The 16501-nt window shown below is 41.6% G+C and overlaps 1 protein-coding gene across 15 annotated transcripts in view; it reads right to left on the reverse strand.

Moving 5' to 3' along the window:
* Positions 1–16501, reverse strand: part of MEF2A (myocyte enhancer factor 2A) — an 83381-nt gene that overhangs the window by 3843 nt on the left and 63037 nt on the right. For 9 of the 15 annotated variants that reach the window (XM_088656902.1, XM_088656900.1, XM_035132270.3 and 6 more), the window contains 2 exons: positions 7096–7286; positions 2636–2762 (listed from right to left, as the gene is read on the reverse strand). In XM_088656902.1, coding sequence (XP_088513028.1) covers positions 2636–2762; positions 7096–7286 — 318 coding nt within the window. Of the gene's footprint in view, positions 1–2635; positions 2763–6277; positions 6302–7095; positions 7287–16501 lie in introns of all 15 variants that reach the window. The other 6 variants (XM_060282510.2, XM_088656898.1, XM_035132268.3 and 3 more) reach the window with 1 other exon arrangement.

Raw genomic sequence — 16501 nt, forward strand, 5'->3', positions numbered from 1 at the left:
GCACTGTGTTGAGGACAGGCATTTGAATCTATGACAACTCCCTTAGGCACACTATGGCAGAACGGCTTTGAGCCTGGTTTGGAAGACTGTGATCTTAAAACTGCTAACTTCACCTCAAGACCCAAAGGGCAAATTTTCTCTATACCATTATTAAAAAGTGTAATTCACACATGCCCTCCATTCAAGTGACTCTCAAGGCTAGGCCCAAAGAGAACCAATGGTTCTAAAGCTGATTTCCCCCCTCTATGTTCCTGTATAATCCACTCAAAAGAAAATGGAAAAATGTAGCCCTTTTCTTTCTTCTCTCTCTTGACCTTCACCTAGTCTCCTATGTAGTGCTAAATGGCTCAGGTCAGGTTGAGTCCCAAATCTGAGCTTTTTTATTGCTATATTGCAGGGCTGGGTAGGTCTGGCTCTGGAGAGGGAGAAAGGTATGCTTTCAAATTTACTTCATCCAGAAACATTCCTATATAGTATAGCAAGAAAGATTGCACTCATAACATCCTCCCAAACTTAACCTACCTCTCCAGGATTCTTACAATAAGTCTGACAGAGCCAACTTCCTTCTTCTTCCTCCCCGCAGCAAAAAACTGGAATGTCTGAACTGTTCTCAAACATACACTTAACTGATAAGACTCACACAGTCTGCTGATTTCTGGTACCTTCGGACCATCCCTGCCCCCTGCTACCCACATTCTCTAAGTCCTGGGACCTCACAGATGTTTTGAGGGCAGTTTGGGGATTTTAAATGTTCTTTTCACTCTTGGGGGATGAATGTTGAAACACTGGTAGGAGCTGTGAGCCTGTGCATGACAGTCTCTTCTCTGCTTTCTGCTTACAAATAAAGTACAATAATCCTTGATAGAATTTATATACCAAAAATGAATTCTAAGTGCACATTCATAAGGAAGGGAGAAATGATGGAATTAACAGCAAGCTCCCATGGACAGCATAACAAAGACTGAAGAACTGCATGTTACCTGTCTTTTTTTTAGCCCCATTTTTCATTTTATGTGCTGCAAAGCTGACTCGAACAGTTGAAGGCAACAACATCTCTCTCAAAAGTTGCATGAATGCAGCATGCAAAACTAAACCTCTGTGTTCTTGACCAATTAGATATTTTAGTTTTAAATCTAGGATATATAGTACTTAGAGTGTTATCACTACTGATTCACACATAAGAAGTTATTTCAGTTCATAATTATCACTTGTTTTTCCTTTGAATTTGGAAAGAGAGCTGTAAAAGCTGTAAAAGCTTTTCTACACTTAATCACGTTCTAATACAGCTTTATATATGCTCTACCCTCTTGGGGGGAAAGGAGATAAAAGTGTGTTCGCGTGAGACAGCTACAATTTTCATCTCCGGGTGGTTTTTTTAATCCATAAATTATCGTCTAGGATATCAGAGACTGAAGTCAAGAGAACTTCCTTGGACTTCAAAATCAAGAACACTTGAATATGCAAAATCAATCCAAATATCATAATGCATGTTGCTTGTGTCTCCTATTATTATTATTATTATTATTATTATTATTATTATTATTATTATTATTATGTTTTCATTTTGTCTTTTTATGTTGTGAAGCGTCCTGTGATCTTCAGATGAAATGTGGTATACAAATTTAATAAATAAAATAAAATAAATGTAAGTTAGAGACATCTTTTAAATTAGGTCTGAATGTTCATGAAAGAGGTGTGAGCATCTAATAGGGCCTACAACACTATTAAGAGAGGTCAAAGTCCTTCAATTATATTTTAACAGGAGCTTCCAGGGATTGAATCGTCTTTGAGATACAGCAGTTTAAACCTCAGGTGCTTGATTACACATCTCTCTAGGAGCTCATCCCTGCAAATTTGCTGTGCCAGCAAGTAGGTGATTAGGATAAGGCACACCAACTGCTGTGCCAGCACAATGTCAAAGGAGCCCAATATGACATTGCCATAGATGTTTGAGTTCCTATAGCAAAAACAGAGTGGATGGGACCTCCCGGTGACCACACCAAACACTTAACAAGGTACTAGGTTATTATTTGTAAAGACAGGCTTTGTTTTGTTTTCTGGGGTCTCCTCACTGCTTGCTTTTTACCAACAAGACTTATTTTGTTTTTAACTTCAAGCTTTCACGAAGCAGCTATGACAGCTCGCTACAGAAATGTCTGCAGAGTAGATATTGATAACTTCAGGGACTAAGTCAAACTATCATGATTTAAATTAAAATAACTATCTAGCATACTTCAGAAAAAAATGTTTAAAAGGGGGGGGAGAGAACACTGGCAAGATATAGCTGCTTCAGAGATTCGAACAGCTGACCAACATATTACGCAGAATGAAGTGGCAGAATTCTGGAGTGTACCACTTCGGACTGCAAGTGAGGCAGGTCATAGAACACACACACACACCCAACAGGGAACCTTCCATAGTACCTACTACTTTACTATCATTTGGGTGCCAGGCAAATTTAATTTCACTAGCATTTAAACTCTTAGCTTTTCAAATTTAAGACATTTAAAATACTATTAAGTTTTTATTTCTTGGAGTTTTAAATCTTGTGTTATTCTCAGTGGCTTCTCCCCACCCCACCCCCTTAAAAAAAAACCCCAAGGGAGAAGGGAGAGCAAACAAGTGAGTAGCTTACCAGTGTTGTAAGCTGTAGGCATTGCAGAGTACACCAATCCTTGTGGGGGCAAGCTTGGAGTTGTCACAGACACAACTGGTGTTGCAAGAGGCTGCGTAGACTGAGAGCTGCTTAACCGCTGTGTGTTCTGTAAAAAAAAAAATTAAACAAAAACATAGAACCCAGTTAAGTCAAATCACAGGTTGAGGCAACCTCTTCCTTGTCTATGGCTTTTGTGTAATATTTCTCGAAAGCCAAGACAAACATCAGAGATAGGAAAATGTAAACCTATTTCTGAGCCACTGTCATTCAGAGGGGAGACTAACCCAGCACCAGGACTAACCCAGGACCAGTCACACTCAACTCCATATGAGCATTCTGTAAAATGAAGCCTAAGAGGTAAGGCCATAAGTAGTACTATATGAAATAATATACCATGCATTGTGTGCAGTATTATCAACCCAACTGCACCAAAAGGAGATTGTGAACACACCACAAAATAAACGCAACTCTCCAAAGTCACCCTCCACACTAGTAATATGCCTTGTCAAAGAAGAGTTTCTACAGATGATACAAAACTAGTTCAGTCCACATGTCAGAAGTGAGAACATTTGGGTTTGTTTAGTTTCTTTGGTCAAGGTGCAATGGAGTGAGGTTTTTTGGGGGTGGGGAGGGGAATTGCTGAGAAAAATGGAGCTGTCTAAGCAACTGAATTTCAAGACTAAAAAATCCAGCTTTGCGACAAGCTAAACCCAATAAAGCAGGTCATGAAGCTGCCCGGGGTGCTAGATTTCAAGAGAGGCCAGGCTACTCTGCAAAACCTACGGTGAGCTGGGGGGGGGGGTAAAGAGGATGAGAGAAATATGTAGCAGCCTCTGCCACTACAATCTGGGACAGTACTGTATTATCTCCCCCTATTATCTCCCCAGTTGCAGCCCTTTCCTCCTGCTCTACTCACTTATGCAACACAGGGAGGGTGGAGAGGTCCAGTCAGGAAAACCCTTACAATCCCTATTCCCTGTCTAGAGAAAGGCATGGTATGGAGAAAGCACACTGAAATATTTGCCTAGAGCAGAAATATAGCTTCAGCTACCTTCAACTTGTATGACAAACGTATGACCTAGTTGCTTGGAGGAGGTTTTTTCTCCAACTAGCTGCATATTTCCCTGCAGGAAGCAACTCACACCACCAGAGGGCAACCCTCTTCTATAAGCTTGCATATTTGAAACCACTCTTTGTCCTTGTCTATTGAAATTGAGAGCTACTTCAGTGTTGCACTTTTGACAGGTTGCAAGATTTAGCCACAGTCTCTCTCTCTCTCTCTCTCTCTCACACACACACACACACACACACACCCAACGCACAATGCAAACAGTGCAATTATGATGGAAAGAGAATGTATGGATAAACACAGAGCACAATAAAAGCAACACTGGATGCTTAAAAGGAATTAAAATAAGCATGCATCTCCTTTGAGTGGTTTGGGGTTGCGGTGCAGATACATACCAAGTCTCATGTGTATGTGCTCAAATGCTATAAAATGTAAAAGCAGCCTTCAGCTAGATGACCAGGACTGCAGACTGTGTTTGAACCTTGTAAGCAAAGCAGTAGATGCCTCACCTGCATTTTATGCATTCATTATTTGAAATGGGAGGCTTTAGCGTGAAGCTCATCATCATACTAGAAATGCTTCAAATTAATAAAAGGAACATCTTCCGTATTTATGTAATGTTTCATCACAACAGTTCAGGGGAAAGTATCTAAGCTGTGGATCTCATAATTGAGATGCAGGAGAAACAAGCAGCCCTTTGAAGTGGACTCTAATCCTCAAAAGCTTATGTCATCATAAATTTGTGTCTTTACAGTGCGCACACAAGACTTGTTGCAACACACTAACACAGCTACACCCTCCGCAAGTTGTTCATAGGAACCACTGGGCCATGAGTGTGAATCACTGGCTAACCTTATGTTGACCAACTCCGCACATCTTTAGCTCCCAGTTTATAAAACCATCTACTTCACAAAATGTGAATATGGAAGGTGCTAAAATAGTTATTTGTCTTGTGCCTTATGGATAAATATCTGTGGCAGGACATTGACTAGATGGCCTTCCAGGTCCCTTCCAACTATTACCGATATTTTACGTGGATGGCATTTGCCAGTTGGGTGCTTGTCATGTGAAATGGTAACTTCACTCACACAGGTTCCATGGGTCTATTCCAATGAACAGACAAATCTGGGACTTACACTCAACCCCTCTGTCACTGACAGCCATCCAGTTCCAAAGTAATGGTGAAGCTTGAACGAACCACAAGATAGGATAGCAGACTATTCACATTGCATAAATACCACCCTGTGAAGAGCGTGGTCTGAAAAGCTACAATTTTGCTGTATTTTGGAGAATGAGTGAATTATGGAAAGCCCTTAACGTAACACGCTAAACCAAAAGGTTGGTTTTTTCTTTTTTGTAACTGAACAATTATCTGCCCTGCTTCTTATGAAGAAGTAGAACTACACAACAGATTATGCACGGAGGTCCTAAAGAACTTTGCTGCGAAACTAGCAGAACTTTGCTGCTAGACCCACAAGACAAGCATGACTTAAAATAGCACACGATAATGACTTCGTTAGCAGAATTCTGCTAAGTGCCCCTTGTTACTTTAGCATTTTCCTAGGGAAAAGACGTTTTTCCCTCTGGAAGTTGAGCACAGGTGCAACAAATTATAGGGCTTTTGATAATCACTAGCACTTAGCATATGGATGCAGAGAAGCAAAAGGTTGTTTGTTGATAATCTCCATTACACCTTGTACAGAACTTTATATTTTGGTTTGAGAACACACACCTAGTACCGAACACGATGCATTTGCCAAGACAAACACAGCAATCCCATGCTTTCATGCAACAAGAGCCCCCTATCAGCAACATGTCTGGGGTTAAAATAATCGATAAAAAGCACTACAATAATTCCACACAGGTTTGTAATAAATCAGTTCTTTCCAAAATGATTGCACTAGAACAGCAAAGACAGCCAGGTTCTGGCCAACAAAGAAAGAGCTTTATATGTGCCAGAGACCAAATCATAAAAAATACTTTGTGAAAAACCTTTTTAAAAGGCTAAAACAGTTCCCCTCCCCACTAGATTGGAAAATAGCTTGCAATTGTATGTTTCTTTTGGTAAACAGGGAACCCCCTTGTGGTTTGCTTCTCTTGTAGAGCATGAAATTAACTTGATCTCTAAAATGGTGACCTCACCAGGAATGATGTAATCTCCAAGAAGCAAAGCAGCAGCAGCAACAACAACACAGGAACTGTATTACAATTTGCAGAACTTCATGAGTGAAGTAAATCACTGCAGAGTTTGACATGGAATATAAGGTGCCTTAGAAGAAAATTTCAAGGCTCCTCAATGTGCACAGTGGACAGTTGCTGTTAGAGGCTCTGTTCCAACATTCCCCTTTGCAATACCGCTGGTAAAAATATTAATGTTTTTGGCAAATATTTATTAGTTTTCCATATTCTGTTGGTCAATGTAGAAACTTGAGATAAACCAATCACAACCGGCTTCTCTCTGCAGCAAAGGGAATGCTGGTCTAAGCTACAACAGTTAACATGAAAGCTCTCCGGATCTTGATGTCTCATACCAAATAGGAACCCAGACTCACCAACTCCAATTCATCCTCCTCCGACTGTACTCAGCAAATAAGAGGAATAATAAGGTTACTGAGAATAGGACAGTATTCAAGAATGAAAGAGTCGTGTTGGTGCTTGATGAGCTAGCTATTTTTAGCCTCACTAATATTCCAAAGTTACGATGTGATTCAGTAGGCAATGAAGCATTACATGATACAATGCCAGCTTCCCAGAAGCATCTAGTTGTGGGGGAACCGGGTGCTAAGCTAGAGAGAGAGCTCTAACCCAGCAGGACTCTTCTTCTTCTTAGTATAGTAACCTTACAGCCTGTCTACTGACTCCTATTGTAAACATACAATTGATGGGAAAGGCACATTTGAAATGGTCAAAAGCCAAGGGTCCACACCCGAATTTGACCAATTCACACACAGTTACTTTGGAGAAGCCTCAATGTACTTTGCTTGGAGAAAAGCAAGCCCTTATGCCCTTGAAAACTGCTTCCAAAAAAATCCCACTGTTTGCTAAGTTCACATGAACATGCCCTCCAGTGCAGGAATAGGAATCATGTTTACAGTACCATCTGTTTGCCCTTATAGATGGGCATGCTCTGTTGACAGTGCCTGCGTTCGAACGCAACACTAAGCCATTCACTGTGACCACTTCGCTCCTCCCTTAGTTGAGCAGGAAAACAAACCATGGAGCGCCTGGCTTTGTGTAACATCTGAATCAGTGCTTGCAAGTTTGTTTCTCACCAAACCACATTCTCAAGCCAATGTTTGTTCTTAGCTTCCTGATCAAGGTCTTTTTTGTCTGTCTCCAAGCTACTAATAAGTCATAAAGCTAAACTTACCAATGGAGGCATCATGCCTTTGCTAGAGGGAGGGATGACAACCCGGAGGTCTGGCTTGCGACTGTTCATCCCAAGGTTACCCCCGCCAGGGGGAGGCGGAGATTTTGTAGGCATCCCTTTGCTTAGGCCATTCCCACCCCCGGTGCTGCTAAGCAGGCCTGGTGAAGCTCGTGAATTCACAAAACCATTTCCTGTAGTAAGAGAAGAGGCAAAAGAAGTCCAACTTAAGACAAAAATAAATGATCATACACTATGTGAGTGAACATATGGGCATCAAACTTTGGACAATCGCTTTTGCATGAGCTCAATAAGATCAAAACTGGTGGAGAAACGTCCCCGAAATACAGCTTCCTGATTTGCCCTCTAAAGTGACAGCTTTGGGAGAATGTTGATACACTCTAGAGAAGAGGATTCTAAACTTCCTTCTCCACAGACAACTTGAAAATTGCTGAGGCTCTTGGGAGACCACTCAATATTTTTTTAAAATTGTTGTAGCAAATGTAACATGCTGTGCTAGATGCTGTAGGACTTTTAAATTTTAAATTTATTCAAACTGTAATGTTAAGAAATAAAAGCAATAAAAATGAAATTTAGAATCTGTATGACTATTTGACACACCACAGCCCCATGAACGAAGTTTGCGGACCACAGTTTAGGAACCTGTGCTCTAGGGCAAAGAGTAGCCGTGGGGATTTTGTTTGACTCCAACTTCCATCCATCTGGAGGGCAGCACACTGGCTACCACTGTCCTGGGTTAAGCTTTCAGGTCTTGCTTAGCAACGGAGAGGCCTAGCAAGCCTGGCCATGCAGGATGCATGGACACATCCCAGAATCACTCACAGCGTGCAGGAGTTCTGCAACAAACAAGTCACCGAGGAAAGGATCCCCTTAAGCAAGTAAGTTTGATGAACACTGATCTGCAGGAGAGTTGGTTGGCGTGGGGTGTGTGTGAGAAATGCTGTATTCTGCCGGCTAGAAAAGCGGGTGGGGAATGTACACCGTTCCCTGGGGGAAATGAAAGTAAATGTGTGGAGATGGCACCACTTTAAGGTATGATATAGCAGCTTGACTGATGAGAAGGTGCAACAGTCACAGAGATGTTCTAATGCCATCTGTTCTTTAACATAGCGTTTGCAGTAGCTTTAGCACTCTCGTCTGACACAGGGTCCTACGCACTCTCATGCCACCAAAGGAGGCATTAGATCCTGCTGACAATAGGAACACTAGGTCTTGGCTTACATGACATCTGATGAACTTCTTTGGGGGGGGGGGGGAAACAGTTAAAAAGGCCTGAGGAGTGTGTTGACAGATTTTTTTTAAAAAAATGTGTTGTTTTTTTAATTAAAAAACTCACTGTGGATCCAATCCAATATACAGAAGGCCTTGTGGCACCTTATAAACAATAATGCATTTATTTTGCCATGAGCTTATGCTGCAATACATTTGTTGCATCAAGACTCTTTGCTGCAACAGACTAACACAACTACCCCTCTAGAAAACCAGCACACAGTTAATCCCATTTATCTTAATGATAAGTAATTATTGCACATAACTGGGAGCAGGACCACAGCCAGCATGTTCACAGAAAACACTCAGGTTTTGGCTAGTTCAACCTCATTTACACATAGGACCACAAAATCTGGAAGCAACTTTTTTTGCACTATGGCTGACATACTGAAAAGAAACATTCCACATTGCAACATTTTGTTGAGGTTCCAGTTGTCCATTTCCTAATAGCAACCTGTGAAATTGTAATGGGATATGGTGTGGGTCTCACAAACACACACAAAACACCCCCCAAAAGGCCTCTCATTTTGTTTAGAATGGAAAAGAATTCGGAAAAACTTACTGAAATAAATGGAAATTGCACAGGAGAGCCTGGAATATAGTAGTTGCTGCAAAGAATTATTGGTGCTTATTACACCTTGCACAATAGACATTAAAAAACCTATTATATTCCAACAACTACATTTATCCTAAGGTGCTATTTCTCAACATTCTGTTAAAAATATCACACCAGCAGGATTTCTTAACCCAACCAGAACCATGTGTGGAATTTTTTGTTAATAGACTACGAAATGTTTCAAGCAAGTAGGTTATAGTATTAATTGGATCAGAGTATACCCCTGTGACCTATTTTATTACAGCAAGTAATAAATTTCATATTCAATTTAGAGACATGCAAAAAACCAACATATAATGGGCTCTTCACTCCATGTCCTTAAGCCTCCTGAGCAAATGAGCTAAGAATAAGTTAAGGAAGTATGGTAGTAAGAAAACCACCATTCTAACTCCCTACCTTTCAAATTTCAAATCAAATTCATCTGCCAAGGAACACCCAGAGTCCAAAGCATATTCTAAGGTTCATACCAACCAGTATTGCTGGTCCTCAGTGTCACCATGCATGAACCAAGAGGGGGCACTAGAAAAAACTCAGCAGTGGTGGGCAAGCTGTCTTTCCGGGAAGCTTACTTGTTATTAAGTGGTCTTGTTAAGAAATCCCAGTAAGCATCTGAGGAATCCTGGGACAGTGTTTGAAAACCATAGGACAGAATAATGTTTCACACTTCTGTGTGAATGTGCACCTATTTAAAACATCACCTGTGGTAAGAGGACAGAATGCCACCTAAATATGTAGATATGCCTGCGGTGCTTGACATTGAATGTTGTCAGGCCATTCCATCCTGGTTGGTCTGTCCATCTCTTTTCTCCATGTCTTCCCCCCATTATTTTTCTGTTAAATCTTAGCAAGCCACCTTTTGCCTGGAACTGTCATAAAATCCTTCTAATAATCTGGCCCATTCTGGTTGTCAGGTATTAGTGGGGGGAAGAGTGATATGTAATTGCCCCCTCCCACAAAGGGCAGGGGAGATACGTCAGGCCAACAATCTCAAATGTTAAAGTTATGAAGTGGCTGAGGGATAGGAGTGTATTTGTTCTTTAATAAATACTGTAGCCTCTTCAGGCTATTCTGCAGCACTCTACAGCTTCCCTGACATTCTGGAAAGTGAGATAGAAAACGCTCATGGGAGAGCCTGGGAGCCAGGCAATTCTTTTAAAAAAAGAAAGAAAGAAAGAATCAGGTCAAACCTGCATTGTGGCTAAAACGCCATAGCAATCTATATCTATAGCTAAATAGCTATGGTATATCTATATTGACAGGCTCAAAGGTATACAACAAATCACATTTGCAAATTCTGAGGTTACTATGCATATAAAGAGACCCAGGTGGCGCTGTGGGTTAAGCCACAGAGTCTAGGGCTTGCTGATCAGAAGGTCGGTGGTTCGAATCCCTGCAACGGGGTGAGCTCCCGTTGCTCGGTCCCAGCTCCTGCCCACCTAGCAGTTCAAAAGCACATCAAAGTGCAAGTAGATAAATAGGGACTGCTCCGGCGGGAAGGTAAACGGCGTTTCCGTGCGCTGCTCTGGTTTGCCAGAAGCAGCTTTGTCATGCTGGCCACATGACCCGGAAGCTGTCTGCGGACAAACGCCGGCTCCCTCAGTCTATAGAGCGAGATGAGCGCCGCAACCCCAGAGTTGGACACAACTGGACCTGATGGTCAGGGGCCCATTTACCTTTATGCATATAAAACACAGCCAGGCTGTCAGATATGCTGCAGGCAGCCTCTTGGGCAGTCTCACTCTCTGGAACACTGGAGAAGCTATGGAGTGCACTGAGGGCGGTTTAAGTCAACATGAGAAGATCCCTCACCCTTTGGCCACCTTGTAACTTAAGGGAAGCAGCAAAGCCGTGCTCTCCAGAAGAATTTAAGTAATAATTATTTCCTATGCTGTGAAAGGGACAATAAATCAACTGTCTCCTTCTCTCTCTTTTTTGTGGGGGTGGAGAGGGCAGATTTCCCAGAATTGAAGAGAAGGCTTCAGCATGGCATTAGTCTTAGGTACTAAGTTGTTGTTTTGTTATAATTCCAGTTTCAAATTTTGCAACTGTGTGCATGTGAAAATTGAGGCTGTAAGGCTCCCATTGTATCTTTTCTGAATGCAATGTACAAGTGTCCTTCAGAAGCACACATTTTTAATGTCTGAACAATTGCACTATGGCTGTAGCTTAGCAACAGTATTGCACAAACCATAAATATTCTCGCATGTGGAAGAACATGCAGTAATTGTAACCAGGCTGAAAAAGATGGGAATCTGGTCAAGCATTTGTCTCTGGCCACATACATACACACAAGAACAGCTTGTGGGACCCAAGCCCAAAATGAAGAGTCAGAGAAGGCTGGTTGACACAAACAAGTCAACCGATAGGCAGTATTTGCAAAACACGTCCAATTGATTTCTAAGAAGTTGACACTAAGCATCTAACCAGCTCTACCTGCATTTTACTAGTCTAGAATAAAATTAATTGCTGGAGGAAACCTGGAAAAGCAAAGAGAAAAAAAACTTAAAAGAGGGGGAGCCAACCTGATGCCTTTCAAATGATGCTGGACTCCAATTCTCATCAGCCCCCTATTAGCAGAGAGCTGAAGAACATCTGGTGGGCACATTGGGTACCCTGCCTTAAAGGATGACCAACTGCAATTTGCTCAACAGGTTGCACCCATTCACCAGAACAGTATCAGCCAATGAAGTTGGTTTTAGGCAAAAACAGGACGGACCACTCGTCCAGTTATCCCATCACCACCTGCTCAGACTGCGGCCTGAACTCAGAACCTTCTGCATGCAGGACATCTGCTACCACCACTGAGCAATGACTCTTCCACAAATGGAATGCTTCAAGGTGTTGCATGCATGAGCTTACTAATGCTGTTCAGAGTCACCATGGTATCACAGGGAAGGCCGCAGTACCAAAATTGTTTCTGCAGGCCTATACAGTGGTACCTCTACTTACGCGCCCCTCTTGTTACGTATCCTTCGGCATATGCACGCGGCAAACCCGGAAGTATATTTCCAGGTTTTCCCGGTGCACGCATGCGCAGTAGCACTGTATCGCGCCGTGCACATGCGCAGAAGCATTCTATCACACCGTGTGCGTGCGCAGAACAGGCACCTCTGGTTGCGGAAACCTCGGGATCTGACCAGAGCTCCAGAAAGGATCCCGTCCGCAACCAGAGGTACCACTGTATGTACTGTACTGTAATGCATAGGCGTAGCGGGGGGGGCAGCTGCCCCCTAAATCAAGTAAATCAATTAAAAAGCTAACTGAGGTTCTGCCCCCCCCAAATGAAGCCTGCCCCCTAACATAAATCCTGGCTACACCCATGCTGTGATGCCTCTTGGCACCAAGAAGTCTCTAACATCTGCTTAGGAACGCCTGCCTGGCACTTTAAGAGGCAGAACACATCACATGTTTACTCTCATCAGTCAACTCCTTTAAGATAAAGGCTAATGCATCACAGGGCTCAAGATCACCAATATTACAGCCCACATTTACCCACTAAGCTACCGAAAATGTTAATTGTGCTTGAGCATTTTCTTATAACACCACAGTCTACTTGCTTCGCTGAAGTCTATTAGAAACTGAATTCACAACCATACAAGACAGCTGCTTGAAGCTTGTATATTATTCAAAAGTCTTTTAACACAAGTCTAAATGTCCATGCACGAAGCATATTTACCTCAGGTAATCCCCCTTAATTGCAATGGGGTTTCTTCAAAGCAAATAAATTCATGAATACTTCCTTGAAAATTCTGTTTATCTTAAATGGGAATTACATCAGTGTGGGGTACTTTTTTTTTTAACCAACTATTCCTATTACTCTCTTCAAGCAAGCAGGCAGTTCTGCTTTTCCTTCCACACCCAATACAGTCATTTCCTGCAGCCCTTCTTACAAGGGACTGTCAGTCTTTCAGAGAACATTTCATATCCTTTAATGGCACTGTCAGACATAAGCCTCTCTCAACAGTGCCGAGCCTCACTCAGGCAGGCAGACTGATGTGAAGCACTCTGCCTGCCAGAAAACAGAGCCATTTTCTAGATAAGGCATCAAAATAGGAAGGAGAAGATTGTGTGCAAGAGATAAGCAATACTCTCAACCTAAGAAATGTTCTTTCTCTTTCTTTCTTTCTTTCTTTCTTTCTCTCTCTCTCTCTCTCTCACACACACACACACACACACACACACACGAGAGAGAGAGAGAGAGAGAGAGAGAGAGAGAGAGAGAGAGAGAGAGAGAGAGAGAGAGATTATTGTGCATGACTATGTCTATGCTTAAGTCAAGAAGATTACTTCTCCCACAACATCCGGAAATATATTTGTTCTTCAAAATCTTAGAAGCTGCCTTACTAAATGCAAACCTTGGTAACCCAAGAATATCAAATTATAAACCCAAGTGAAAGGGCAGTTAAAAGTGCAGGATTTTTTAGCATAAGGTCAGGAGCCAGAGGCAGATAATGATTACAAGATGATGTAATAGTCAGGCAGCTTTCCCAAATGTAGCCAGGGTAACCCTTTGTATGCCAGCTTCCTCTTCACGGCACAATGCATGTGTGTGCACACATTAGAGCCAGTAATTTGCACCTTTTAAAAACATGTGAAAAAGAGAAAAAGAGACTGTACTGGTTACCCCTGGGAAAGCATTTGAGAAGAGGAACTGTTGTTTTGAATTTTTAAAAAAATCCATCCACTGCAAGACACATTTTTAAGAAGCAATTTCTGCAAGTTATTAAAGGTATTTTCATAGATAGAGCAGATCTAATGGATTGTGTGGCATTAATGACTTTCCCCCTTTTTCTTTCTTAATGACTTGATGACTTTCCCCCTTTTTCTTTCTTAAAGGAAATGTTAATCAGGTTAAACCAAAGAATAATAATTACTACCAATATGATTATCTGAGGGGAAAATGCTGTTTTGTGCGGTAATGTAAAACCAAAACCAAAAACCAGTAAGAATGCCAACTATTCTATCACCTTCACATTTTTAATATGGTATTCCTAGCTGTATGCCCTCTAGTCCAACATTCTTTAATTCTATAAGTGTGTTCTATATTCCACAATACAAACTGCACCACAATACAAATTACACAATAAAGACAGGTGCCTGGAAAGTACTGTCTGCCTTCAGTGTTCATCTGAAAATGAATTGTGGATGTTAACATCACTTTTTTTTACATTTGACAATAGAAAACCTGGAAGCATTATGTGGTTTAGAAAATCAAAGCTTGGACACATCGTGAGAGTACAGAAAAGAAAGAGCGTTTAAATTTGTGACGCTCCCCATACTTCAGGCTTTTTATTATTTAATTAACTTATACAATGGTACCTTGGGTAAACAAACACCTCGGGTTACAAACACTTCAGGTTACAGACTCCGCTAACCCGGACATAGTACTTCCGGTTAAGAACTTTAGTTCTCTCGGGACAAGCCACAAACAGCAAACCAGGAACAACCCTTGGTTACAGACCATGGTCAGTCTGAAGAGAGCTAAATGGCAAGTCCAGGTTCAGACAATATGCTAAGCCAAATAATGGCTTGGATCAGTGCAGTGCAGTGCAGTGCAGTGCAGTGCAGTGCAGTGCAGTGCAGCGCAGCGCAGCGCAGCGCAGCGCAGCGCAGCGCAGCGCAGCGCAGCAGTGAGATGACTGGGGAGCAGCAAAGCAGACACAAACTTTGGAACAGCAGCAACAAAATGACCCCATCTCCACTCTAAATTATAATGCTGAAATTAAAAAATCCCAGAGAAGATATCTGTGTGCAAGGACTATGCACTCAGAATAAATTCTTAGTCTCAGAATTATTTAATGCTGGGTGTATGTCTTTTGTACCGAGCTCAGGTTGATGTTTCTCAGGACCCTAGGGGAAAAAAACAAGTTGTAAAGCCTGTAAGATCAAAGTCTGTCCACTTTAGAAGACAGACACAAGCATAGCCTCACACTCTTGGGTTTTAGGAATCAGATATAGAACCTGGTAAAAATACATCAGCTACAACAACGGTTTTGAGACTTAAGTTAAAATTTTGGTTACTGGTTTTTTGTTTTTATTCTTAATGTTAATATTATGGTTATTTGCTTTTTATGTTTTGGTAATGCCATCTTTGGTTCTATACTTTCTAAAGCTTAATACATCCCTTCACAAACTCATTACCTGATTAAGAGAGGCGTCAAGCAGGTTTGCATATTGGTACCTTTTGTATTTATCATCATCAATCTCATCCCTGAGATGGCATCCCCTTCCTTCTTCTCTCCCTCTCTTGGAAATCGCAAAGTGACCTAGTCCTGCTCATAGCTGCCAAGTTATCCCTTTTGTAAAGGGATTTTCCCTTATGCTGAATAGGCTTCCTCGCGAGAAAAGGGAAAACTTGGCAGCTATGGTCCTGTTCTCTTTGAACAAAATTGGACTCAGAAGGATGCTGGTCAAATTTGGCCAACTATGCAAAAAAGAGCACCTAAAAGTTAGCTATGCCAAAACTAAGGTTGCTGTATTCGGTAAATAGCTGTCAAGTTCTCCCTTTTTTTAAAGGGAAATTCCCTTATGCTGAATAGGCTTCCTCACGAGAAAAGGGGAAAATTGACAGCTATGATTCGGTAAGAGGGTTACCAAGTCTACGTGGACATTAGATGGTCACACCCTCGAGCAAGTACATTGATTTAAATACCTAGGATTGCTTATTGATGAAAAGCTTTCATGGAAACCCAATCTGGATGCAATCAAGCTAGTATCTGCCTGCTCTACTAGACAGCTATACAGGTTCTTCCATTCAAATGGGAGGTGGGGGTAGTTAATCAATCCAGCCATTAAGGTCTACATGTCATTATCATATAGCATTGATATTTAATAAAGATTGTGAGGCCCACTAGCCAGTGTTCCTCCAGGAAGGTATTCTCGGAGCATTTTAACAGCTTGATTCCTTTTCTAGTCTAACCTTCCTGTGTGTTAACTTTATTTTACTGCAACACCAATATTATTTACATACCAACCATGTGAAATGCTGAGCTACCGTACTACTCTATCAAATTAGGACACATTTGCCTTTCAAATGTGGCAGCTGTCTATCTACCTCCCACCCCACCTCACCCTCTCAATAAATTATACTTTTTCTATAACATCTGGTGATACTAAGCAATCAACCATGGGAAAAGGCTTTCACTGGCTGCCAATTCATCGGAGGCCACTTCAAAGGGCTTTTAACCCAATACAGCCTAGGTCCCGATTATCTCAGAAAATGCCTCCTTCTACATAAGCCTACTCTCTCAGCAACTGAGATATGCAAGGCTTTAATTCAAATTACACCTATTTTGGAGATTGCTTTACTTCTTGGGGAGACTTTTGGTTGTGGCCCAAGTGCTTTGGAATACCCTCCCCCAAGAAGTTCAGGTGGCCTTCTCCCTGGTGCATTTTTGCATTCATTTTTATTAAAACAACACCAAAATCAACAAACCTTATATTCAAAGGAGTAATAGATACACAACTGAATATGCAATATCTACTCATTTAGAGTAGGCAAAT

The sequence above is a fragment of the Zootoca vivipara genome, chromosome 13 (genome assembly GCF_965207765.1).
Source record: "Zootoca vivipara chromosome 13, rZooViv2.hap1.1, whole genome shotgun sequence".
NCBI classification, from domain to species: Eukaryota; Metazoa; Chordata; class Lepidosauria; order Squamata; family Lacertidae; genus Zootoca; species Zootoca vivipara.